The 25,736-nt window shown below is 40.7% G+C and overlaps 1 protein-coding gene across 1 annotated transcript; it reads right to left on the bottom strand.

Moving 5' to 3' along the window:
- Nucleotides 1–9,607: 9,607 nt before the first annotated feature.
- Nucleotides 9,608–15,122, bottom strand: tank (TRAF family member-associated NFKB activator). Its single transcript, XM_083909033.1, has 8 exons — nucleotides 14,966–15,122; nucleotides 13,633–13,774; nucleotides 13,252–13,360; nucleotides 13,028–13,092; nucleotides 11,732–11,790; nucleotides 11,496–11,614; nucleotides 10,595–10,992; nucleotides 9,608–10,041 (listed from the first exon to the last, which is right to left on the bottom strand). The coding sequence occupies exons 2-8, from the start codon at nucleotides 13,729–13,731 to the stop codon at nucleotides 9,850–9,852; spliced, it is 1,041 nt and encodes a 346-aa protein (XP_083765159.1). The 5' UTR covers nucleotides 13,732–13,774; nucleotides 14,966–15,122; the 3' UTR covers nucleotides 9,608–9,849.
- Nucleotides 15,123–25,736: the final 10,614 nt, after the last annotated feature.

Raw genomic sequence — 25,736 nt, 5'->3', positions numbered from 1 at the left:
TATATAATATGATATGACATGAAAGTATTTTTGGTTCTACATTACACACAATAAATAGCATATATTTACACAGATCCCATAAACCCCATATTTCTGCTTCTCCTATATACAAAAACAAACAAATAATACACTTTATAGACATTTTAATGCTAATTTACCAAAACTGAAACACTGTACATCTATATTTTCATAGTTTCATAGATGCACGACTCTCTTAAATTCCTTCCCTTCCCGTGAAAAACAGATCTGACACAGTACACATACACAGCAGCTCTTCACATACAAAAGCACCACGTACAGTATACGTGCAGCATATATAACAATATGTCGCGGGGTTTATAGACTGTTGTCGCAACAGCTGGACATTAGAGACAAAAGCATCATCACGCGGGCGAGCCTTTTCCAGATCTGACAGCGAGATCATTTGACGCTGACAAGATAACACTTAAATGCAAAGGTGACATGACAGTGTCTTCAGAGCCAGATGGATCGATACTCAGCATGGCTCGTCAAGATCTGAGCAGTGGTTCTGCAGCCATGTTTTTTTTTTTTTTTTCTTCTCCTAACACTGCTGTTTTTTTGAAAATAGGCTATCATGGTCTCACACAATGTCTGGTATGCTGTCAATGAGCAGATTTTCCTTTCTTATGTTCGAACCGAAATATTGATTCGTTTAAATTTCACAAGAACGAGGCCAGGATTCCGGAGCAGAGCAGACACCCATTTAACCTGGTTTTATTACCTGATGCATGACCTTGATTGTATGTGCTGATCATACTTTATCAATCAAAAACACAAACAAAAATCAAAAAACACAAAAGGAAATCACAAAACACAAACGCAATTCAAACAACACAAACGCAATTCAAAAAACACAAAAACATTAACTCACAACGCAAACCCAAATCACACAACGCAAACACAAAAGCAGAAAACACGAAAACATTAACTCAAAACACAAATGCAATTCAAAAAACACAAAAACATTAACTCACAACGCAAACACAAATCTGCTTTCGTGTTTGCGTTGTGTGATTTGTGTTTGCGTTATGAGTTAATGTTTTCATGTTTTCTGCTTTTGTGTTTGCGTTTTTGATTTGCGTTTGTGATTGTGTTTTTGATTTGTGTTGTGTTTTTGCGATTTGCGTTTGTGTTTTGCACCTCAGGGCCACTATATGTGTTGTCTCTGCATGATTGTACTGATGTTTCACTGTTCTCTGTTATCTTCGTTGGTCTATCTTGTTTACTAGCTGTCATAATGCTCTCCTTTTTAATCATTGTGCTGTAATATATTGTGGGGTTTTTTTTAGGGTGCCCATTGTCATGTGGCCAGGGACTACAGCAGACTACTATTAGCCATGTTGGCTAAAGCTGCCCTTTTTACTGTTACTGATACAGTTGATTAATTGGGATTGTCCTCGACATAATAAACTAAACTAAACTGAACCACAAAGACACACAAACAGGGCGCATAAAGAGCTCTATGAAAGAAGGCTTGAGCAAAATAAGTGGTGGCAGCGAGTCTGAAATGATCAATGATCTATCATTTTGTTTCCGCAGTCAAAAGGTACTCGAAGAAGCACGTTTTTTGTTTTTTTTTCCATCCTCCAGTGAGACAGCCAGGAAGTCCCGTAGATCAGTTTGGAAAAACTCGGCAAGTTGCCTTGGTGATCATCCAGGCTGCACTGACTGGCACTATCTTTATTTTTTATTTTTTTTCCCCCCTCCCCTCTCTCACGTTTTCTCCCATCAAACATCTATACGCGTAAATAAAAAATCAAATCCATCCTTCAAATATTCAACAGTCCCTTTTTTCCCTGGGAGAGGTAAAGGAGTATTGTTGAATAATGCAACCAGACAGGGATCTCCCAGAGCTGGTCTCTCTACAGGCATCGCTGAGCAGCTCTGGATCCCACTTGAGTAGCATCTATCACGGTGACATCATCATTCACACAAGGAGATATGATAAGCCAGTAGTACACTACTCCACCACTTGAGCCAACTCTAAAGCAGGCAGTGGTGTTACTCATTTAAACCAATCTATTGGCCATCTGTTGATACTAAAATCATGGTCAGACTGCCATTTCTAAATCAAACACCATAAGTGTGTCTTTATTGCCTTCTACTGAGGGAGAACATGTTTTGGAGAGAGAGAGAGAGAGAGAGAAAAAAAATTGATAGATTGCGAGACACTTGCATATTCTCTTTTACCTTGTGTGATTCTGGTGGGTGTGTAAACACACAAGCAGAAGACAATAAGGAAGAGGAAAACAACATGTACATGCAGCAGCAGCAGCAGCAGCAGGTCTCTACCCTGCAGATTAGGGCATTGGGAGCACTTTGCAGGTTGTTGTCACAGGTATGACGAGGGAGAATTGCGCTTACTATCCCCAGGTTACACAAGGTGTGAACAAAATGTGCAGCCAATTTGTTTTGTGCCGAATTAGAGGAGAAATATGCTTTGGTTTCGACTATCTATATCTGTCTCCCATTTGCTCTGAGTTGCTTGTTTACAATGCGTGGGGTGTTTTTTTTTTCCATGATTTTTTCCATGATTTTTTTTTTTTTTTTACTTCTGAACACGTATGTTCTGGTTCAAACGGTTATTTAAACTGGACTGCAAGTGACATCAAATCAACAACTACACACCAGACACAGGCATCAAAAAACAACACGCGTCCAATCCAATGAGCTTAATCAAACCACAAGGACAAAGAAAGAGTGTGTGAGCATTGGCACAGGAATCACTGATCTTGGGGGAATTGGCAAGACCAACTGCAAGCAAGTGTATTACATATGGCGTGCCATTTTCACAGCTTCCACAAAGAGAACACAAAAAGTGTTATATCTCACTATGTAAGACTAATAAACAACGCAGATTATGCTGAATCTGTTTAATGCTGAAACAAAGACTTGAGGTAAATGCACTTTGCGGTGAGAGTTTGCGTTTTTTTTTTTTTTGAGCCACGTAGTCTGAGCTAAGCAAAAAATCCACCAAATGAAGCCGTCCTCCCACTAATTCTATGAGGTGTCAGTCAGGAGGACTTTCAGCTCCAGCGAACGCAGATGGTTTCTTAACACTGCATAAATGAATGGATTTGAATGTGGCGTGTCTAAAAAGGCTCATATTCTGCCGCACATGGCACAGACGTGGTCAGCATGGGGAACAAGAGAGCGGGGCGCTCTGCTTCGCCCTGAATTGGATGCAGCACAGCGAGATCCTCCTCAGTCCTGCTGACAGAATATGACTAATATCTTCACGGTGTTTGTATCTGTTATGTTGACAAAGTGTTAAGACGAGGCCTTTGTTGTCACAGTCGTACACAGCTCGCACCTCGAGTGTTATTGTCTGTGTCCTAACCCACTATTCACTTTATTACTATCATTAGATGGATCACTGCACTTTCCCCGTGGTGTGAACTGCTATCAATTATGTAGCCATCTTTCAATTATTGTATATTGTTTTAGTACCTGCTAATGATTTGTGAAACTACTGTGCTATGGTGTGATTGTGCCGGGCAATAACCAGCTACTGTACACTTAAGCACATTTTTTTTTTTTCAATTATGTCTGGGTGGTGATTTTTCAGTCATTAAGCACATTTGGTGTAAGGCTGTCCACCTTACACTTAGCCAAAGGTGTTTCCACAGTTTCTGTTAGCCAGCAGCATTCCCAGCCCCGATTCCACAGCCACTGCTGCATGCAAGAGGACTCCGAAGACAATACCAAGTACCCACTGTGATTTTCACTGGGGATTTTGATATTCACACCTGTACTAGGTGTTGTTTGGGAGTCTGATAAGCATGTGTGAAATCAGAGGGGTGACTAGAACAGGGGGCCTTATTTGGAAGGGGGGGGGGCAGTTCTTCGCGGCTTCATTTCTCAAGGATGGAAGCATTGTTTTGTGTTTTCACTCTACGAAGATTAGAAGGGACAAAGCTAATCAAGCACATTGTATCTTAGAAACCAGCCACGTGTCTAATTGAAGCCGCACACGGCCATATGGCTGTGTGCAAAAAATAGAATGTCCAATAACTATAAGGATTCAAGTAGCACACGAGGGGGGAAAAAATTAAGTATTCTCAACAATTTGACAGTCTTAATATTCAGCGACTCTGCAGCCCGAACTGAGCGGAGATTTTTATTTTTTATTTTTTTGCCTCTACAACTCTTACTATCAGATCAAATCTACCAAAACTGTGCAGAGAGAGGCGGAATCATTTTTAATGGATGAAGAAATCATGGACCTTATCATTACAGGATCAGAGGCTGGAAAACAAAGTGCATGAGAGTAGCTCCTCCTCTCTCTGCACTGGTGATGTTCAGAGGCAGCCTGTTATCAGAGGTGTTAATTGGCAAATTCAGTACAAGTCAAGAGTATGTTCCCTGTCGTCCTCGCCCGGCGAGGCTAGGTCATTAAACCGAGAATGGATTCTTTCATGCTGCCTTAACCCTTGAATTGCGAGTTGCCATTCCACAAACATCCCCGTGCTCTTTCCCACCCCCATATGTCAAGAAGAAAAAACAACCTCCTCTGATTTAACGTCGACAATAAAATATCACGAGGGTGGCATCTTGACAGCCAAGTTTTCTGTCCTACATCTTTTTTTTTTTTTTTTTAAAGGAGAAAAGACAGTGAAATGTCTTCAGAAAAGTTTAGAAGAGTCTAAAAATGTCCAAACCCTAACTGGTTGTTTTGCTGTGTGGTGGCGGCAGAACAATGTGCATTATAGAACAATGGCACTCGACAAAACGCCACTGATCGGCGCCTTTGTGTTCTGTGTATTGAACAAGTCTCTCATCTGCCTGAAATGTGAGTCTCCTTTGGGGTTCTGGGTGCGATCTCGCCACTGCCTCTGTCATCACTTGCTGTGACTGCCAAATCTCTGCTCCAGGAATCAGGGCTCTCAGACCAGCACCGAGACAAACACAATAGGAAGGAGATGGGTGCCGTTCGGAGACTCTGCACAGGCAGCGATGGCTTCGACACATTTAATCGCAATCGCAAAAAAGTCAGCTCCGGCACTTCTGCACAGAGAGCACGCGGAGCCCAAACGCATGGCAAGACAACTGTGAGGTGATACTCTCAGCTCGCAACACCATGAGAGTTGGCAGTCTCTCATGCCAACGGTGACCAGTGCACAGATAGACGAATATGCTTCTCTCCTAAGTTGTTAATTATCTAAATGACATTGCTGTGAAGAGGGCATTCTAGCCAGGTGACCTTAATCCACTTGCTATCGCTCTGTTTTGTTTTCTATTTGATGAAATCCTTTTTTTTTATCTCCCCCTACTTGTGTTATATCTTTTTGCCAATGGCATGATCTGATAAACATTGCTGGAATATTTCAGAAATATGATAATAGGAGGAGTAATTGCTGGTAGTAATTTATTATCTACTGGCCAGTGAAGGAGAATGGTATATTTTTCGTTATGTGGAAACAAAAAACTGATTTTTAATCATAATTACTATATTGTATGCATTATATCAATTAATAAACTATGCCTACACACACGTCGATGTCGATTGAAATGTAAAATCAACTGTGCTGTGCATTCATTAAGTATTCAGATGCCCTTTATGTTGCAGTCTAATGAGCTTAAATGCATTAATTAATTTTCCCCTCATTAATTTGCACTAAATAGTGAGTATTTTTTACAAATATAATAAAAAGATGAAGGAGTGTGTTGTCTTTTCCGTCCTGTCATTGATTGATGCACCACCCTCTAAATGTGTTTTACTGCATGTCATTTTTCTGTTTTCAATTGCAAATGTCAGTGCACAGCACATTTTAATGGTCGGAGACCAGAAATTGGGTTCATGTCAGGACTCTGGCTGAGGCACTAATTCACAAAGAGCTTTACCAAATGCACAACGGCACGCTCTTTGTTGGTTCATTACAGATATGTCTGTCCTTTGCTCTGCTCGGCAGTCCCTTAAACTCGCTCCCCGTCTGCTTGCAGCCCCCACACCATACGTCACCACTGGGACGGTGCGGGGCAGGCGATGATCAGCGCCTGGTTTCCTTCATCTGTTTCATTTTGGTTTCATTCAAACGAACGTGATAACGGTGCTATCATGTGTCTCTGGTTGAGCGGAGGTTAATGAGGTGCTGCAGCGATGGTTGGCCCTTCAGGAGGTTCTTTGATCTCCACTCAGGACCTCTGGACCTTTGCCAGAACGACCATCACTCCGGCCATCACTGGTTTGCTGCATGACGCCAACGAGGAAGCAAACATTTATTGAGTCTATTAGCCTAATTATTACTTAATGTATTAAATTTCCCTAAGGAGTTAATGGTCAATACAGTCTTAGAAATAAAAGTGCTAAGTAGAACCATATAAGGTTCTTCGGCTTGTCCTCATTGAAGAACCAGGCTCCAGGTAGAACCTTTTTATAAACCTTCCACCTGGAACAGTTTTGGAGGGTTCCACCAAGAACCCTTTAAAACCCTTTATTCAGGAAAGGGGTTTTAAAGGGTTCTCTGGATCAAAATGGTTCTTACTGGAACCATTAGTGTTACCAAGAACCCTTTCCCGAAGAAAGGGTTTTTCAGAAGCAAATGGTTCCAGGTAGAACTTCAGCCCTTGTAGAAGAACCCTTTTGGAACCCTTATTTCCTTATTAGTGTACTTTGAAAGTGCATGATGTTAATTTTGGAGCCTATAGCTTTGCAGGTTGAGTCCTGATTGTCCTTAGCTTCTTTCATGTTTCCAAATATTATTTTGGGGTATGGAGTTAGCATGTTCTCCCCGTGTCTGCGTGGATTTCCTCTGGGTTCTCCCGGTTTCCACCCAACCATCGAAACATTTATGAATGTTAGACACATTCGGTCAGGTTGGTCCAATGTCACGGCACGCTCATTCGCAGCTGCTCTTGTCTGATTGTTGTGTAATTTCTTTTGTACAATGAAAATAAAGATCCTTTTCTTACTTTACTATCCTTTGACCCTGTGGCAGTGAGAGATTATTCAGGTTTGGGGGATATCTAAGGACATCGAAGGGAAGATACACCAGAGCTAGATTTTAAGTGTCACGGCACTTGTTGTGAATACTCGATGTATAAGTTTTTCCCCTTTGCATGAAGTTATAAAATGTTCTGTTTGTCACAATTAGGTACTGAGCGTCGAATGATGATAGAAAACGAAACATGAATTAGTTTAGAATCAGGCTGCAACATAACATAATATGTGAAAACAGCGAAAGGGTCTGAATATTTAATGTATGTACAGAGTGATACAGGCGAAACATAAAGTTTAATTCCACAAACAAATTGACAAATGTGTTATCTTTGAAAATAGAAAATAGAAGTAAGTAAATAATTTGTGTCCATACAGAGTTAGAATTTGAAAACAGGCATATACTGCGTATACAGTATACATGCAGTATATGTCACAACATAACCTATTATTCCACCTTCTCTACTTCGGGAACACTAACAGTACCGTCGGCTCGTCTCATCGGGATGAGTCGGGCTCGGTGTGCACAGGCTAACCTCCGAGCTCAACTAAGCAGTGATCGAGTGTCAACAGCTACGCCGAGCATCACTTTCTCTCTTCTCCACTTAAAAATGACTGCTCTCCCCTGAAGCCACTGACTTCCCGTCTCCCCGAACTCTCTGCAGCACCGACTGGCGGTGCAGAAACACTGCTTATTAGCATGCAGTAATGATGGTGAGCTGGGCTCTATTGTTCTAACACCTCCCCTCTCCTCCGCACCAATCTGTCACCATTCAGTGGGCTAGAGCTGCCTCAAATGCTTCTCTCCACAAATGAGATGGATAATTAGTTGCCCCTCACGAATGCTGCACTCTTCTCACCCCTGATTGCTTTCACCTTCTTGCTCCTGGCAATTTTGACACCTTGTAATCAGCCTGCTACTTCGCCATCTCAATCCATATCCCCTCTCCTTTTTTTTGTCTTCTTTCACTTTTTTTTTTTTTTTTATAGCCCTCAAATCTATTTCAAATCTACTGCCTCTAACAGCAAATGTCCCAGAGAGAGAGATAGAGAGAGAGCGATGGCACATATATCTGATATCTTACGGGAAATGATTGCAAAAATAACAGCTCAAAGGCAAAAAAGAGAGCTCTCTCAAACAGTCCACGGTACATGCACGGAAAAATATCGTGTACAAAATACAAGAAAAGAAGAAAAAAAAATCTGAGCTGTCAGTGCGAGTTTCCTCTTCTAAATAACAATGAATGACAACATAATTATGAGCAAGCAGCTGTTCACGATCCCAGAGAGAAAAGCCTGCAGGTTGCACAATGTTCAACTCTTCACAGATTAACCAGAGAAGATCATTAGGGATATGTATTTGCCAAAAAAAAAAAAAAAAAAAATATCACTCCTCAGTGTCCGTGATGTGAAATGTGTTAGATAAATATGTAATCCATCCATCCATTATCTACCGCTTTATCCTCCACCAGAGGGTCACGGGGGGTGCTGTGCCTATCTCAGCAGACATTGGGCGATAGGCGGGGTGCACCCTGGACAGTTCGCCAGTCCATCACAGGGCCACATATAGACTAAATATGTAATATTCACCTTATATAAAAAGGCTCTTCTAGCAGTTGATAACATCAATATACTGTAAGATAAGGTTGAAATAACAATCTATTAAGCTGTGTTTGATTATTAGAAATAAATCACAATGACTAACCTTTGGAATAAATAATAATAATAATAATAATAATAAAAAAGATTGTTTGCAGACTTCACACCAGATCATCTACCCCCAGCACCAAGTGTTACCAAGCCATAACTGAAGGGCTGCAAGGTCTTTGATGCACAACAAAGTGTTCCAACACTCACAGCGTCACCATTCCCTTAAACATCTTCTCACTGAATGGTGAAAATCACTGCAATTGTTTGCAAAGGTGTGAATCAATACTGAAGAAATAAAAACAGATGATGATGTGGTTTTTGAAAAGACTCTTAGGTTTAGTCAGACGACACTGGGAAAGATGCATTTTTCACACAGTGTTAGTGACACATCGTTCTTCATACTTTAATGATATTTTATGTCTGAGTATAGTATGCGATCTTATGTGATAAAAACAACATGTAGAGAATGTCAATTTTTTATATATAACTGCGTGAAGCATCGTTTGACTGAAAATGTCAAAGGTCCATTATAAAACTGCGCCATGTTTAATGAGTTTGTGCCTTATTGATATGTGCTGCCATCGTGATGTAAACAACTTTAATGATCGGGTGGCATGCACATTTTAAACTTATTTCACGGTTATAAATATTTTCCACGCCACAAATAATGACAAATTACAACCACTTCAAATTACCCTGGTGATCAAATTAGAAGTACAATGGGAAATGAATGTGATATCAGCGTGTCCGCCATTTTTCACCTTGATTGGCTTATGTCAAAGTCATTTCTGGGATATTGGCATTTACGCTGATATAAAAAGGGAGGCGAAGCTGTCATATTTCTGCATACATTACCCATAATATCAATAGAGACCGTGTGGACAGCAAAGCTATCTTTGTAAGCGCTTTTGAAAACTAAAAATATGAAAGAAAGAATTCAAAAGAATCCAAAGCATAAAAATGCTGCAAGAGTAAATGTCGCTTTTATTCGCTCACGTATGCATCATCGTCACTTACTATAGTAGAGTCTCAGCATGATATTAGAATAATAAAATGGGCAGAGGATTGTACCATTCGACTCTTCAATATTAAATAAATGGATTCAAGTCTTATTGCAGTGTCATTTCCAATGCAGTACAGCGCATGTACTTCCTGGCAGCCAGGACCATGGGTACAGACCATGGGTACAGTAACGTCTTGGAGCAGTTGAGGCCTCGGCCCATCAGTCTTGCGTTGCGCCGTCAATCGCCGGCTTCGTCTTTATGAGAGAAATGCGAGTAGAGGTGGCTGTTCATTTGGTCCTGAGGAACCACAGCATGGCAGAAAGCACATTTATCAGGACTGATGCTGCCGCTGCCACTGCTGATGCTCTGAGGCGTCGCCAGCTCTGTCCCCACGTCGACTGCGTCACACAGCTCCGGGCTCCAGAGAGGCTGCAGAGCAGGATGAACCAGAAGAAAAACAAACAATATATTATTGATGCTGCAATCAATCTTTACACTCACTCTAAAGCTTAAGTGTGATGTTTTGTCACAAACACTCAGCAACACTAAAGGCCCTCCTCACAAGTTTAATTATCTCACTGTTTTATTTGTAACTGTCAAGTCTAAAATAAATGCTCAATGCTTAAGTCATCATTTTGTGAACCAGTTTTCTGATCTTACTGCACGTCATTCACAATCTTTCATTAGGCATTTATACACATCAGCAAATAAAGCTCAGACACTGTATTGTGCTTCCATCTGGCTCACGCTTTCCAGTAAAGATGCCAAATATAGCCAGAGCATCAATGCTGAAGTAAAAAAAAAAAAAAAAAAAAAAAGGTATCAGCTCACATTATACTGTAATACACTTCAAGTTAAAAATCCCATGAGTTTTTTTTTTTTTTTTTGGACTTCACACTGTTTCTCTCCTCCATTAGCAAAGACCAATCATAAACTGATAATTTGCTACTAGTTTTCTCAGACCTTCTCCTGTGATTCTCACCTGCTGGGGTCCCCGCACATTCTCCTGGGAGAGCGAAGATGATGTCGAGAGGGAGGGTGACGTGGGGTAGACAAAAGGCATGGGCAGTTCCACGGGCTCCTCCTCTGTCATTGTGGAGGGGACGCTACCGAGCAGTGGCTTCAGGGGCATGGTGAGGCCAATGTGCCTCTCCGGAGCACTGTTCAGGAAGTCATATTCACTGTCCGCTGCGGGCGGGAATTTGACACTGAGTTTGGTGAGAGAATCGACTAAGTCCCGGTCCTCGGGGCTGGCGCCGCGGGACGCCAGAGACGTGGGCTGGTGTGGGATATCCACTGCTGACCGCAGCACTGAGGGAAAGGGTCTCTCTACCTCTGCTGTACCGTCTGTGCACTGGATGGGCATGGAGAACTGCTGATCTGTCACGTGTAGGAAAACATGGGATTTTTACACACTGTTTCTGCCTCGGTCAACGCGTAGATGCAGATGGCAGTGTTGCTTCTGAGGACATTTGAACTAAGCAGTGATTTGAGAAGTTTTAGATGCATTAAATATGGATCAACATACAACTTATCACAATATATATGTAGTATTATGATTATCATTATGATTAATAATGTTTTTATGAATATTAATTATACTTTACGTTACCACAGCATTTGTGGATGGAATTATAAAATAGAGATCATGGTTTTTAAAGAACAATGGGGGGGATTTATGTACAGTTCCTGATAAAGTGTTTTTATATTACGATTTAAAAGAACAATTAATACATTGTTGTTAGATACATAAACCTTTTACAGCCCCAGCATAGATTGTTTAGGGGAAAGAATAAAATATGCAGATGGGAATTGTGGGAATGAGGCCTTTAAAAAAACAAATAAAAAAACAGCCGGTAACGTTTGATAAATATTAACATTACCGTTTGATGCATCGTTTTCTCTGTGGAATCGCTTCAGGTGATCTTTTTGTCTTTGTGTCAGAGACCGAATCTGCCGGAATTTCCCTTGAATTGCTTCAAATACTCCCAGCATGTCCTGACTGACAAGGAAATAAATAAAGAGTGAAATAAATAATCTCATTCTTAACTGCAATGTCCATGATTTAACAGAAGAAAAAAAAGAAAGAAGAATTCTTTGTGCAAAAACAGACACATACTAGTCACGACTGCTGTTGACTGGCATATTAGAGGAAACAGCCACAGTGCCAATATTCTCCTGTAAAAAAAAAAAACACATATTCATAGTAATCACTAACATTTAGTATACAAGCGGAATATTGTCAATTCATCTGCATTTTTCCTGAGATACAGTAAGTTCTTTTACTGGTTGAAATGGTTTTCCTGGCTGGTGGAATAACAAAGCTCAAGCTGCTTCACTGTGCACTGACATTATCCTCTAGCACCATCTGGTGAAGGTAAAGTGGATACACCTTGTGTGGAGTCAAACACACGGTGGTTGCCATTACAGCAGCACATGCAAACGGAAGGCCTATCAGTTGTTTGATTCATTTGAAAGCAAATAAAAATGAAGCATGGAAAACACTTTCCTGTTTCAGTGAGGTGAATGTCTACACGGCAGACATTTGCTGTCATGAAACTGTTTAAACAAGGGTTTGCAAAACTGGAAACAAATGTTAGTTCTTGTTTTTTTTTTTTCTACAGAATACTATCATAGGTCGAGGTTTGTTTGCATCTTTTTTTACTATGTTTTGAACAGATTATAATTTATAATTTAACTATTTCCTGGAATATGCTCACAAGAGAATACTGATTTTCAAGCTATCTAGAGCAGGGGTGACATGGGGCCAACCAGGTCTAAAACTGACTATGTTTTAATCAGACGTATGATATTTAAACAGCCATCTTTACCCATTTTCAAGCAAAATGAGAACATTTCAAATATGATTTCAGGAGGAAAAATGCAGAAAACAAACAAACAAACAAATAAGCACTGAGTAGTGGGAGAAGGGGTAGGTACTGACAGGTCTTGACCTGCACCAGCTACTGCAGTGCATTATGGGATTTGTAGTATAAATTGAGACAAATACAATTATTCCTGGGCCGAATGTGGACCATGGGCCTTGAGTTTGACATGCCCTAGAGGTATTTATGCTATTCTCCCTCATATTTTCATGGATATCGTATATAGTTATATTGTATCTTTTAATGGGTTCCATAAAATATGAAGCTGACTCAATATTTGTCTTTGCACAGCAGTATCATAAACCTCATAGTTAATATTATATTCATTGGCCAACAACATAATACAAGCCTTTAACATTACCGTGTTGACATGAATGCAACAGCGTCGAGCAGAAACACTATGTTAACATGTGCAAAGGAAGCTGCCTGTATGTTGCGAGAATGAGGAAAAACCTGTTTTGTTGACATCACAAAGACATTTTCACACAGTGTAGATATAGAATATGCACAGCGTGGGACATGGAACATACCGGTTTTATCCTATAAGCACTGGCTCCATCGAAGAGGTGGTTGCACGGTTCACATGTCATTTCGCCTACAAACCCAAAACAGTGAAAAATCGACAGCTTGAGAAAAGCTACACAAAACAGATTCAGTATCATTACTGTTTGCTCAGTGACCAGAATTGAATGCAACGTAGGAGTAAATTATCTCGTTGGAACATAAACAGGGAGACAGGGTGTAGCTCACCAACCTGATGGCCGCCGTGTTGCAGACAACTTAGCTTGAAGTTTTGCAATCAACTGCTGCTGGTCCTCTATCTGCTTTTGAAGTGTTTGAGTGTATCCTTCATAATATTCAGTCTGTGGAAATAAAGTCTCTGTTGTTATTATATTATTATTTAGCACAAAGTAGTATGTAGTCTTTATATTTTAAATGTATTTTGTTGTAATTCATTCATAGCATAGATTACTCTCAATGCCCTTAACATAGTAAGGTGAAGGCATTACAATTACACAGAATGTCAATCACAGTGTGTTACGAAACTTTTCTCAAGGCTTATTTTTCTTGCTAAATTTGTCATGTCTGGGTACATTTTGAGAAAACTGGGGGGTGGAATAGGTTTCGCTGTTACCATTTTTTGCAGCTCCTTTTTAGCAATGTCCTTTTCAATGGAGACCTGGCGATAAGCTTCAAAAGCTTTGTTGAGCTGGTCTCCAATGTTCCTTTCCATGCCGTGTGCTCCACAGTCATCACTGACACAGCAGACATGAGCCCTACGAGTGAAAAACGCAAAAACGTTTGCAAAGATACCAAATTCACTTGTTTCACGCCTTTGCACTCAGTGACACAGCTTGCGTCACTGGATTACTTTAGTCAAATTATTTAATTGATTAAACGTCAGCTACTGACGCAACACTTCCTTATGTTTGCTCACTTCCAGCGCTATAACAACTTCCACAAAAAACAAAACTGCATTCACATTTCAACAAAGCCTGCCTCAAAGGATGTGTGCAAAATGTCAAATGAGCAACTCAAAGATAAAGGGAAACAGGGCTGCATTTGTACATAATTTTTTATGACCAAATTATGTGGATTTTATTTATTTATTTATTTGGATCAATCAAAAAGTAGCTTGTTTCATTAAAAAGTCAATGGTCATCTGTGTTTTGCCAGCGACGTCATCAAAAATCTTGTTTGGGTCACATGCCAAAGATATGTGTTTTATTGTCATATTAGAGCTATAAAAAAAACAGAGAAAACCTGTGCTTAAGAAGCTGAAAAAACACACATAAACTGGCTAATTTAGTCATTAATTATTAACCGATTCATTGAATAAATTCTTCAGCCCAAATGTAAAATACTCAAAACATTTGCTTTATCTTGCATAAGAGATTTACAACACTGTGACACAGGCAGGTCATAAATTTAGGCCCTTTTTTAAACCAGTGTCTGCTCTGCTTTTGCCGTATTTACTGTAGGAATGAATTCTACCAACGATTATTCACACAAATTAAATAAACTAGTGAATAACTTCTCGGTTAATCGATGAGTTGGTTTGTTTGTGAAATGCAGAAAATGGTGTTTCCCAAAGCAGAACAATTTCCTCAAATGTCTTCTTTTGTCTACACACCAAATATATTCAGTTTTACTATCATGGATTAATATTGACATTTAAGAAGGTAAAGTCAGATAACTTATTATATATACAAAACCCACAGAAATAATGCACCATTATTGACTGTTGTGACACACACACACACATAGGGAGTAGCTTTATGTCAGTCTCACCCAGAGCTGCTCATCAATTATTGCTCAATCTTCAAAATGAATGCCATAGCAACACAGTCAGTGCTTGTCAGTTGTGGCAGTTACACAGAAGCAGAAACAGCAGCAGCAGCAGCTCCAGGGTGAAGCTACGGTAAAGTCCACTCGCACTCAAGCAGGAAAACAACATGAACACTAACCGGGAGTCAGCAGTGGGTCACTTCACAGCGTCGTTCAGAGCATAATCCTCACAGTTCCGTGTTCTTTAAATGACCGGGTTAGCCATAGCTCATTCAACCGGTGTCAGATAAGTTCAGCCCCAGTGTCAGCGTCAGCGTCCTCTTTACCTTTACGTACGAGTAACGAGCGAAAGTCGCGTTTACAGTGTTGACGCCGCCTGCTTTTCAGGGTGCGAAGTTTTACAAAAGGCGCCCGGAGAGGATATGGCAAATGTATGTTTTACATTTTTACTTAGCCCCAGTTGAGTTGGGAACTTCCCTCGGGGAATCCCCCAGCTCTGTGGACTTCCGCCTTCACTCGAGCCCGGCCAATCAGCGCCGAGCCCGGAGAGAAGTGCAGCGCGGAGCGGGGCGGTGAGCTGGTTGAGGGTTCTTCCAGCCTACGCGTCTGCAATATTATGAGTTCTGCTGCTGCTGCTGCTGGTGTTGTGCATGTGAGAAATGAACTGTGCTCATTTCACTGTGCAACACGTTTCCTCTCTGCTACTATCTGTCAACTTTCAGCGAGCGCCCGTAGAAAGAAACCAGGTTGAAAGATGTGCAGCAGGTCCTTAAAAGGGCTTTTGGGATTAAGATTTAGTTTGAGTTAGGATTAGAATTAGAATAAGGTTAAGTTTAGGGCAGGGTTTCTCAATCCTGGTCCTGCCCTACATGGTTCTCACACTGTGGTGCGTGTACCCCCAGTGGTACGTGACCTTCCTCTGGTGGAAAATCAGAAATACTGTTCCACTGTATGCAAAAACCTAATAATATGTTGAATAATAATAATTAAAGTCACCTTATCTATCACTCCATCTTAATCTAATTTCACTATACCAGTGTGTGAAGTACACTCTTAAAAAAAATAAAAAGGTTCTTCGGCTTGTCCTCATAGGAGAACCCTTTGGGGCTCCAGGTAGAACCTTTTTATAACCCTTTTGGAGGGTTCCACCAAGAACCCTTTTAAAACCCTTTATTCAGGAAAGGGGGCTTTAAAGTGTTCTCTGGGTCAAAATGGTTCTTACTGGAACCATTAGTGTTACCAAGAACCCTCAGAAGCAAATGGTTCCAGGTAGAACCTCAGCCCTTGTAGAAGGACCCTTTAGGAACCCTTATTTCTAAGAGTGTATGTGTATGTGTATGTGTATCTGTGTATCTGCCTCCTGTAAACAGGTCGTTATATAGCAGGGGTCACCAACATGGTAGCCCGTAGGCAGCCAATACAGTGCCCGCGGGCTCACTTCACCTCACCTCACTTGTATGTCATATGATCACTCGGTAAAATATCATTAATATTGTTTATAAAAAGTGATAATCGTTAGGCATGAGCACTGGAATTAATGTGTATGCAATTGAATGCATAATATTAATCATTTAAATGGTAAAAAAAACAATGCAAAATGGTGCATAAAGTGTTAATATGGTAGCCCTCCCTATTATTCTTTACACTTCAGGTAGCTCTCGGTCTCAGAAAGGTTGCTGTTATATCGGCTTCTGCAGTGAGATTTTGGCTGGTCCTTAAAACTTTAAATGGTTTTTTTATTCCTTACTTACTTACATTTTTGCACTTAGGTTCCATCTCATAAAGACATGAGGACAACTTACTCTGAAAAAGTCTGTCTCTATGACCATATTATGCCTAAGAGGAAGTATGAAGATGATAAGAGAAACACAAGGGAACTAACATATACATTTAGTGAGGTTTACCTATAAATCTGCAAACAGTTTTACTAGAGATGTGCACTGTTAGGTTTTAGTGCTCCCTGTGACTTGTGGCAACAGTTAGAACCAGATGGAATCAAGCTCTTATAGTGTGATCTACTCTCAGTAAGGTCTGATGTTAAGGCCTGATTATACAATGCACTTGCGAAACCTGTTCATCGCCAGACATTAAAAACGCAAATGAGAGAAATGTTGAATGACAATGACAGAATAATAAGATGTGAGAACAAGTTTTTCATATTTTTTCACATGGCGGTAATGTTGTCTGTTGACCTTAGGTTTGTAAATAACATACTTTTAAAATGTCTATTTTTTAAAAGCCAGGAACCCTTCTTTCTACCTCTCCCCACCTGTTCATGATTCACTGCCTTTGCTGTTACTACAACTTGTACTTTTTACATTTCTCCAAACGACACACTGTTTAATGTGGACGTATGAGTGTAGTCTCAAAGTGCATTGAGTCACTGGCAGAACCTTGTCCTCAGCAAAGGGCAACCCGAGAAATGCTGTCTGCACAACAACAACAAACACTAGATGGCAGCTGAGAGTGACTTCACCTACTAACATCCAACCAGAGACGGTGCAATGTGCCACTGCCAACCACTGAAGTTACAAAATGCAATTGCAGTTTACTCATTCCAAGCAACATCATGCAACAATGTAAAAACAATGCTTCTCGTTTCCATGTAATCCAGGAACATATGACACACAGTGTATTACCAGGTTGTACAACTTGGTGGCAAAGGTGTGTGGCAATTCATTTTGCATACAGTATATTATGGGGTTATAGACACAGTTATTTAGTTATAACATTTAAGTTGGATTTTTGTGTCATTCAGGGCCAAAGAATCATCACTTCATCACATTACGACAGTTCTGCTCATCACCCATGTTCTTGGAAATCAGTGCCACTACACTTCTCCGTTTTCTCGCTCCCCAAGATTGTGTTAAACGATCTCCTCGACATCTCCATATCTCCACAGGTATGACGTCATCTGGACCAACAGTCTTCATCCTCTTCAGCGCTGCCCTCACTTCCTCGTTACTTATCCTCTGCACTTCCTGAGCCGCTATCGCCCCTCCATCTGTCTTCCTCTCTGTCTCATTTTCCTCATTTGTCAGCTTCTCAAAATACCCGCTTCCATCTTCTCAACACTCTCTGCTCGCTTGTTAGAACATTTCCATCTCCGTCCTTATAATCACTCCAACCAGCTGCTCGTCCTTTCCAGCTCTGTCTCTCGCATCAACCGTGTTCTTGGAAATCAGTACTACTACACTTCTTGTAGTTTCCTTGTCATCTTTCCTCTGTCCAGAGGACACACCAAAAACTTTCTTGGCTGTATCCCTCAGCTTTTTAGCTGTACTTTTCCAGTCACCTGGTAACTTCTCAGTACCTGTGCAACATTCTTCATTTTTCAGCTTCGGTTTTTCAAAATCCTCCTACAGACTCACCTTACCGTCTCCTGTCTCCTTCACACGGCATCTTCTGCATAGTATAGTCTACCTGTGAGCATCTTCCTCCACTCTTATAGGTCACCCGATGCTCCTCCTCCTCCGTTTACCACAGCCCTTTCCATCCATATCTACCCAACAAGTCTGCTCCAACCACCACTCTCTCTCTCTCTCTCTCTGCTGGAAACACTCTCTACCGCTTCATCCAACTTACTCCAGAACTCCTCGTTCTCTTCTGACTGACGACCAACTTGTGAGGCATAAGCACCGACAACATTCAACATCACACCTTCACTTACTAGCTTCAAACTCATGATTGTGTCTGACACTCTTAATGTCACCTCTATCCAATTTGGTTTTCCATCTTAACCATGGTAGAACAGTTTGAATCCTCGTCCAATGCTCCCCCCCCCCCACCTGGACTCTTGCGCTTACTTATCATAGTGCCTACATTTAAAGTTCCTACTCTCACTACCACACTCCAAAGTGTAAAAGTATCACAAATATCCTCTTGCAGTAATATTCCTTCGATATTAATGTTCCAATTTTCCTGATAGGCTCCGTTTTGGTTATTGCTTATCAATTTAACTATCCATGTCCTAGGTGATCAGAAGAGACATTTCAACACATCATCAATACATTAACTCCATAGTGTGTAGTCAATTTGAGTATTTCCTCTATTTTTTTGTTGAGCTGAACTTACTCTATTGTCCATAGCCAAGCAGGAAACTGTTTCAAAATAAGTGGTTTGGATGAGAATGGTTCACTGGTTCCTACTTTAAAGGTCACAGGATATGCACTATCAAACCGAGAAGGTACTTTCGTTTCGGTTGAGGAAGAGGGCAGCAAAACGAAAGGCATCTGATCAGAGATGATTCAATTAAAATAATGGAACCATGTATACCAGGCATAGCTGTAATGGATTGCACCATTTCTGATAAGTTAATCTGTATTTACACAACCTAAAGGCAAGGGCTGAAGGACACAAACATCCAAGTGCACCATTTAAATTGAAAAAACTGCCAATACAATATTCAAAATATCCACCAATATATCTATATTAATTGCATTGGAAGCAAAACAGCATAATTCTGTTTTGCCCATGATCCATCTACCATCAATTGCTGGCTAAATTGCATGGTCTGTAGTCAACCACAAGGGGGAGATCAGAATGTTGTGGCTTGAGTTTTGAAGGGTTGTCATCATCGCAACCATGATTTAATATACAGGCCACACAACCACTGACCCCTCGTGCCATTTCTGTATTTTCAATTCCGTTCTCATTTCCCCCGTCGACAAAATCTTCATCAACCTAAACCCCCCTCCCATGTCTGGGTGAGAGTCAACCACAATAAAGATGAGAGACATGCAAACAGAGTCATGAATACTCTTTCATGTGGTGAGATGATCTGTTTAACTCTTTCTTTCTCTTTCACTCTGTCTTTTTCTTTTTCCCCCCCAATAAAGTAAGAAGGTAACTTCTAAGTGTTATTATTAGTGTGCCATCGTTTCCCTAACATCACGCCATGGAACAGTATGTGCAATTCACACCTACAGTACTGAGTGCCACATGCATACGCGTAGTGTACGCTGACCATTCAGTCAGACGTTTGTGTCCTTTAGCAATTCCTTTCCAATACCTTGATCTCAATCATTCCAAGCGACATGGGTAGAGCTGAGGCCTCATAAATTTAAGCTGAAATGATCTCCAGGGAGACGTGGTGTCCTTTTCCGGTATTACCCTTGAAGAAGACACCTGGAGGGGTCAGATGTGGGTTTTATGCCCTTTGTCCATTACAGGACATTGGTGTGTGTGTGTGTGTGTGTGTGTGTGTGTGTGTGTGTGTGTGTGTGTGTGTGTGTGTGTGTGTGTGTGTGTGTGTGTGTGTGTGTGTGTGTGTGTGTGTGTGTGTGTGTGTGTGTGATGATCCATGGCCCCAATCTCCACAATTAGCAAGACGAGAAGACTATTTGTATGCTCAATGCCACCGTGATCACCTAATGGCGTATTCCCCAGGCAGGCAGACAATTCTGTTGTTCTCTGTGATGCGTCAGTGGCGAAAATGATACTAAGCTCGCAGTTATGGGCTGCATTCGATACACATCACACTGGAGCCTGACTGTCCCATGCTGTAAATCTTCAGCCAATGAAGGGTCCAACAGCGTTTCCGCCATGTCAAGCAAAATAAACAATCTGCTGTAGGTCTCCAGAAGGAGGAGATCAGACAGAGGGCAGTTCTGAAGACTCCCAACATGCTAGGGGGGAGGAGGAGGAGGAATACAGGGGGGGAACCACACAGATCAGATTTCATGAGCCTAGAGAGGGGGAGAGAAGTGACAAAAAATACCCTTCCTCTCCACAGGGACCCATACACTGAAAATAAAAGAACAAAAAAAAAAAAGAATGCACATTCTTCTTTTCCTAGTTACACATTTGCATGAAGTAAATCATTGTGTTTTTTAACTCATCTTATTGCCAGAAATATATGACTCCTTGGCATGGAAATGTATGCGTTCACAACAACAAAGCATAACAGTGAAGCACTTCAAATTACGTCAGAGGCTGTAGATGAATACAAAATTATTACAGATTAAGCTCTGGCCTCAGGGACTTCCTTCTATTTGAAGAAAATGACAGGGCGATGAGAAGGATGAAAAAGTGTCAGAGGTTTTTAACATTTTAACCTCAGAACATCCCCTGCTTTGCAATTCATTTTAGAACCAAAAATGCTAAATCAATAAACTATAGATAGGATAGTTCTTGGACAGAGTAGTGGTTTTGTATAGAAATGTAACATTAAAAATAAGAGGTGATGAATCAAAACTGAAAGGGTGTATGAGGTTACAAAAAAAAGTCCCTAACTAAAACGTCACATAGCGCTCATGAAACAGTCATCATCAGAAGACTCAAGGCTCCATGTAGACAAAAGTCTAGCAGCAACAGGAAACATGATTCATCCATAACAGCTTAATTACAGTTTGTGCTAGGATTTATTTAACAGCTTACCAAAATACAAAAGAAAACATATTTTAAAATTAAAATTTTAGTTTGTGAGTTGATCTCCATAACACACTTTTTGTGCCATGGTGAGATTTAGGAAACTATAAACGGCTGATATTGCCTGCTTCCTCCAGAGCCAACTTTAACACAGAATCACGGCAAACTTACTTGACGTTTGATTAAAAAAAAAACACACAAAAAAAACAACACAAAAAAACGGGGACAATGGCATTGTGCTGAGGCCGAACATCACTACACAATGTTTACAATAACGTTTGGAGAGTTGCCAAGCTGCAGAATGTAACACAATTGAGCAGCACAGTGCTCGTCATGTCAGCGTTCAGGCCTGAAAGAACAACTGCAGCTTTTGTACACATACTATCCTCAGTGCATGATGCAAGCTCCACAACAAGATACATATTATCATTTTTTTGTCCCGTTACATTACGAGGTATTCAGAAAAGTGTCAAACATGTATGTGAAAATAATAATAAGACATATGAATAATATAAGCTGGCAGGTAATACATACCCCTTTATGTGAGCTAACACTGATTCATTGTCTACTGCTCTATCCTCCACATGGGGGTTTGGGGGGCCACTGGAGCTAATCCTGACATAGGGCGAAAGGCGGGGTACACCCTGGACAGGTCGCATGTATAAGTCAATAAGGGCCAATTCCAATTTCTATCTTAACCCTCAATCTTAACCCTCAAGCTCAACCCTTAATCTGAACTCGCCCTAAAACCAAGTGTTGAGGGTTATTTTGTCACTTAGAAATGGGACACCCCTTAAATGCAGATACGTCTTCAGACTGTAGGGGGCAGAATAACGCGAAAGCTGCGTCCAGTCTGTCAACTCCAAAAAAGAAGAAGAAGAAGAACACATTTACGTCAGGATTATTTATTACGATCCGTTTGTCAGTCAAGTTATTAGGTTGTCAGTTAGTTATAAGATGATACTCATACAAATACCACAACCACGGACATATTCAGCTGACAGTTACCACACACCACGGCTTATTGAAAAGTAAACGATAGCAAACGATCGCTTGTCCGCACCGGCCGGCTAATGACAAAAGATCGTAAAATAAAAATAAATGTTACGCAACAATGACGTAAGTAATCCATAATATGGGCCTAAACTAAGATAATACAATGGTTTTCTTAATTTTTATCTCTATTAACAAAGAAAATACTTAATTTGTAGCGTACTCGTTTCACTGCTTTTGGCACCACCCTTGTTATGGCAAAACACGCAATGCATTCTCGGTAGGAGGGTAGTCTCGAAAAATCTCAATATTGAGGGCGATACGGCCCTTAAACCTGCCCCTCAACTTAATTTTTCTGAGAATCGGGACAGCACTTGCACTAGTGGGAGCGCGCATTTTTGAGATTGAGGGTTAAGCAAGGAATTGGAATTCACCCTAAATATATTGCTGTATGGTATAGTTCAACATCCTACTTTAACCTACACATAGTGTAACACAATGTATTTGCTTTGGCGTTTCAAAAATCCATTCTCAATAGCATGGAAGTGACTCATTCATGTTTGGATCGCTGAGCAGAGACGTCACGAAACACCACTGCCACACCAGCACCTCAGTTGCACACCAGAGTTGTGAATGCGGTCTTTCTCTGCGTGACACACACACACACACACACAACTCATAATTCTTTTGTGACTGATTTACAATCAAGCGTCCGGGGAAACGAGTCTTCCGCTGCCAGAGTTGCTCCAACCCCCCCGCATCCAGGCAGGAAGGTAGAGAGAGCTGTTACGAATAAGCTTCCTGAGGCAGCCACAACACTGCCGGTGGTGGTGCCACCTCTCAGGAATGTGACACAGTCACAGAGAGTGAGGAGGAAGGTTTGTCTCTGCCTTTTATAGATTAAAGGTGCATTATGTAAAAAATTTAAAGCAACTGGCCATAAAATCCTGCTAATATGTCACAAAGACTCAGGAATAATGTTCATATAACAAACTGAACTCACCAACAACAACAGTACAGACAAAATATTTGCATTAAAAATATATATTTTGCAGACTGCAAATCATGTTTATGTTTTGAAATCATGTTTTGGCATGTGGTGTCACCTACCGCTGTCTACAGTCAGTAGAGTCTCAGCTGCCGAGCAACCACGGGTTGCCAGTTACGTCAGACAACGAAACCTAAAAGACCTCTGTATTTTGAATTTGAATGTAGTAACCGCTTTTGGCCACATTCTTACATATGGCACCTTTAAGCTATGAGGCTGCAATTGCTCTTATAACGTAGAGAGACGAATCAAATATTTCTTTGTATACCTCGGTGCTGTTTGGTGGTGGAGAGACACTTTTGATTAGAGCGTGAAAGAGTGAGAACAAGGAGCACAATGTCCTAAAATAACCCCACTCTCTGTAAGGTGAGCCTGTGTATCTGTACGTCTCTCAGTTTGTGTCTTGTAATCTTTGCAGCGTTATACATGTACGTGCCTGCCTGCTTTGCAGTCTAAATCAATCGTGGAAGCTCTTCATGCACAGCATGTTTTCTGGATGTGTCTGTGTTGATCTATAGCTGGCCTTTCATAACAACGAGGCTGATTTGTGAATGGTATGCTGAATAAATACTTCTTTCCATCCATTTTGTGGAAAGTATGGCTATTCAGTCTGGTAATAGCATGTATTTACTATAATATATTGTTTTATTTAGGTGCTTATAAAGCACAAGGATCAGAGAAAACGTTCCATTCACTGTTTCATAAAAGGTGGAGGTCGACCCTGCCCCCCACTTTAGTTCCCTAGGCAGAGTGCTGAATCAGACCTCTTTCCCTTTCCTCTAATGTTGACCCATTGACTCCGGTTGGCCTGGTGAACTTCTCTACATGCTCTGCTGGTGACCTTTGGTTTCATTTAGGTTGATATATCACATATCACGCCAATCTATACACACTGTGCTGACACCTAGGAGGACGTTGATGTCATAGTGGGCTCACAAGGTTATTTTCAGTGATTACTAAGCTGTAAAGACCCTTTTATTTCATTACTCAGCTTAAGTAGGGGTTCTCCAACATATGTTTGCCCTGGTCATTCCTCATAAGGGCTTTCATGAGTTAGTGACAGTGAAACCACCAAGACACTATTTCAAATTGATTGTTGTGTCTTTTTTGCTCAAGAATTGCGATATAAAAGTGCTGAAATCAGAAGGTGTAGCAGTGTAGGTCGTCGATAAAGGCAATGTACGAAACAGCGGTAAGAGCATAGCATGGCACTTGTACCTTGCTGCAGGTTGCGGTTAATCCACATTTTCTGCCACCACTGTGGGATTTTTCCAATCACGGGGTGACAGCGGTGGGTAAATTAGCTTTGATTTATAGCCCAGTCTGTCCCTCTAACCTGCTCCAATAAAGATCCACACACACACACACACACAAACCAAGATCCCAACAACAACAACCCATCACTCACATTTAGAGGTTCCTACACACAATCCATAATAGAAGTCACCTTTTTCATCTGGGTTTCCACCATGGAACCCAATCCTTTAAAGATCATTTAACCCAATTTATTCCAGGTTTCAAGCCACCAGGATTCCCATCCATCCATCCATTCATCCATCCATCCATCCATCCATTATCTACCACTTTATCCTCCCAATAAATATGTATTTATTTAGTAGTTAGTTAAAAGCCTGTTATTGTTGCTGCTATTATTTAATGGTGCCATATGTAAGAATGTGGCCAAAAACTACATTACTACATTCAAATTCAAAATACCATGGTCTTTTAGGTTTCGTTTATTGATGTAACTGGCAACCCGTGGTTGCTCGGCAGCTGAGACTCTACTGACTGCAATGATTGGTAGACGGCGGTAGGTGGCGCCACATGCCAAAACATGATTTCAAAACATAAACATGATTTGCAGTCTGCAAAAGATTTTTTTTAATGCAAATATTTTGTCTGTACTGTTGTTGTTGGTGAGTTCAGTTTGTTATATGAACATTATTCCTGAGTCTCTGTGACATATTAGGAGGATTTTATGGCCAGTTGCTTTAGATTTATTACATAATGCACCTTTAAACCGATTGCCATAGATGATATAGCTTTATATCCGGAAAGACATAATGTTGTGCTGTTGAGATTTTATTTATTATATTATCAACAAATCGTTTGTCCTTTACTTAAAGTTTTTTGTCTAACCTAAGAACGAGTTGTGTGTCAAGGCTGTTGTCCAAGGAAACAGCTCTTTTTTTATATCAGAGAGTAAACAGGAAATGCATGTGTTTATACTAAATTTACATCGTTAACATCAGTAGACTGCTCATTACGCAACCGAATCATGCACTGACATGAAACCCATACACATAATTGCATGTCGTCTTTATCTGACAATAACATAGGAGTTTAAACCTGAAATAGAAACTGAAACTTATCGAAATATCACATCTCGTACCATCAGCAGCACGACGGAACCGGGTGGAATGCGTGGTATGTAATCTTTAAAACACAAACAACAACAGGGGTGAGGACGTCGTCTTCATTTTGTTTGTCAGACGTCTTGGGAAACGTACACAATCAAAAACACCTAACTTTGTTTTGCT

This window comes from Microchirus variegatus (assembly GCF_963457635.1).
Source record: "Microchirus variegatus genome assembly, chromosome: 22".
NCBI classification, from domain to species: domain Eukaryota; kingdom Metazoa; phylum Chordata; class Actinopteri; order Pleuronectiformes; family Soleidae; genus Microchirus; species Microchirus variegatus.
The sequence above is the reverse complement of the archived record's forward strand: the minus strand, read 5'-3'. Positions and strand labels throughout refer to the sequence as shown.

Excerpts from the sequence above, each read along its gene's own strand:
- tank (XM_083909033.1), bottom strand. The coding sequence starts at position 13,731 with ATGGAAAGGAACATTGGAGACCAGCTCAACAAAGCTTTTGAAGCTTAT. Across the intron at positions 13,361-13,632 it reads AAAAGGAGCTGCAAAAAATG|ACTGAATATTATGAAGGATA; the intron begins GTAACAGCGAAA and ends TTATTTCCACAG. Across the intron at positions 10,042-10,594 it reads ATGTGCGGGGACCCCAGCAG|CCTCTCTGGAGCCCGGAGCT; the intron begins GTGAGAATCACA and ends CCTGCTCTGCAG.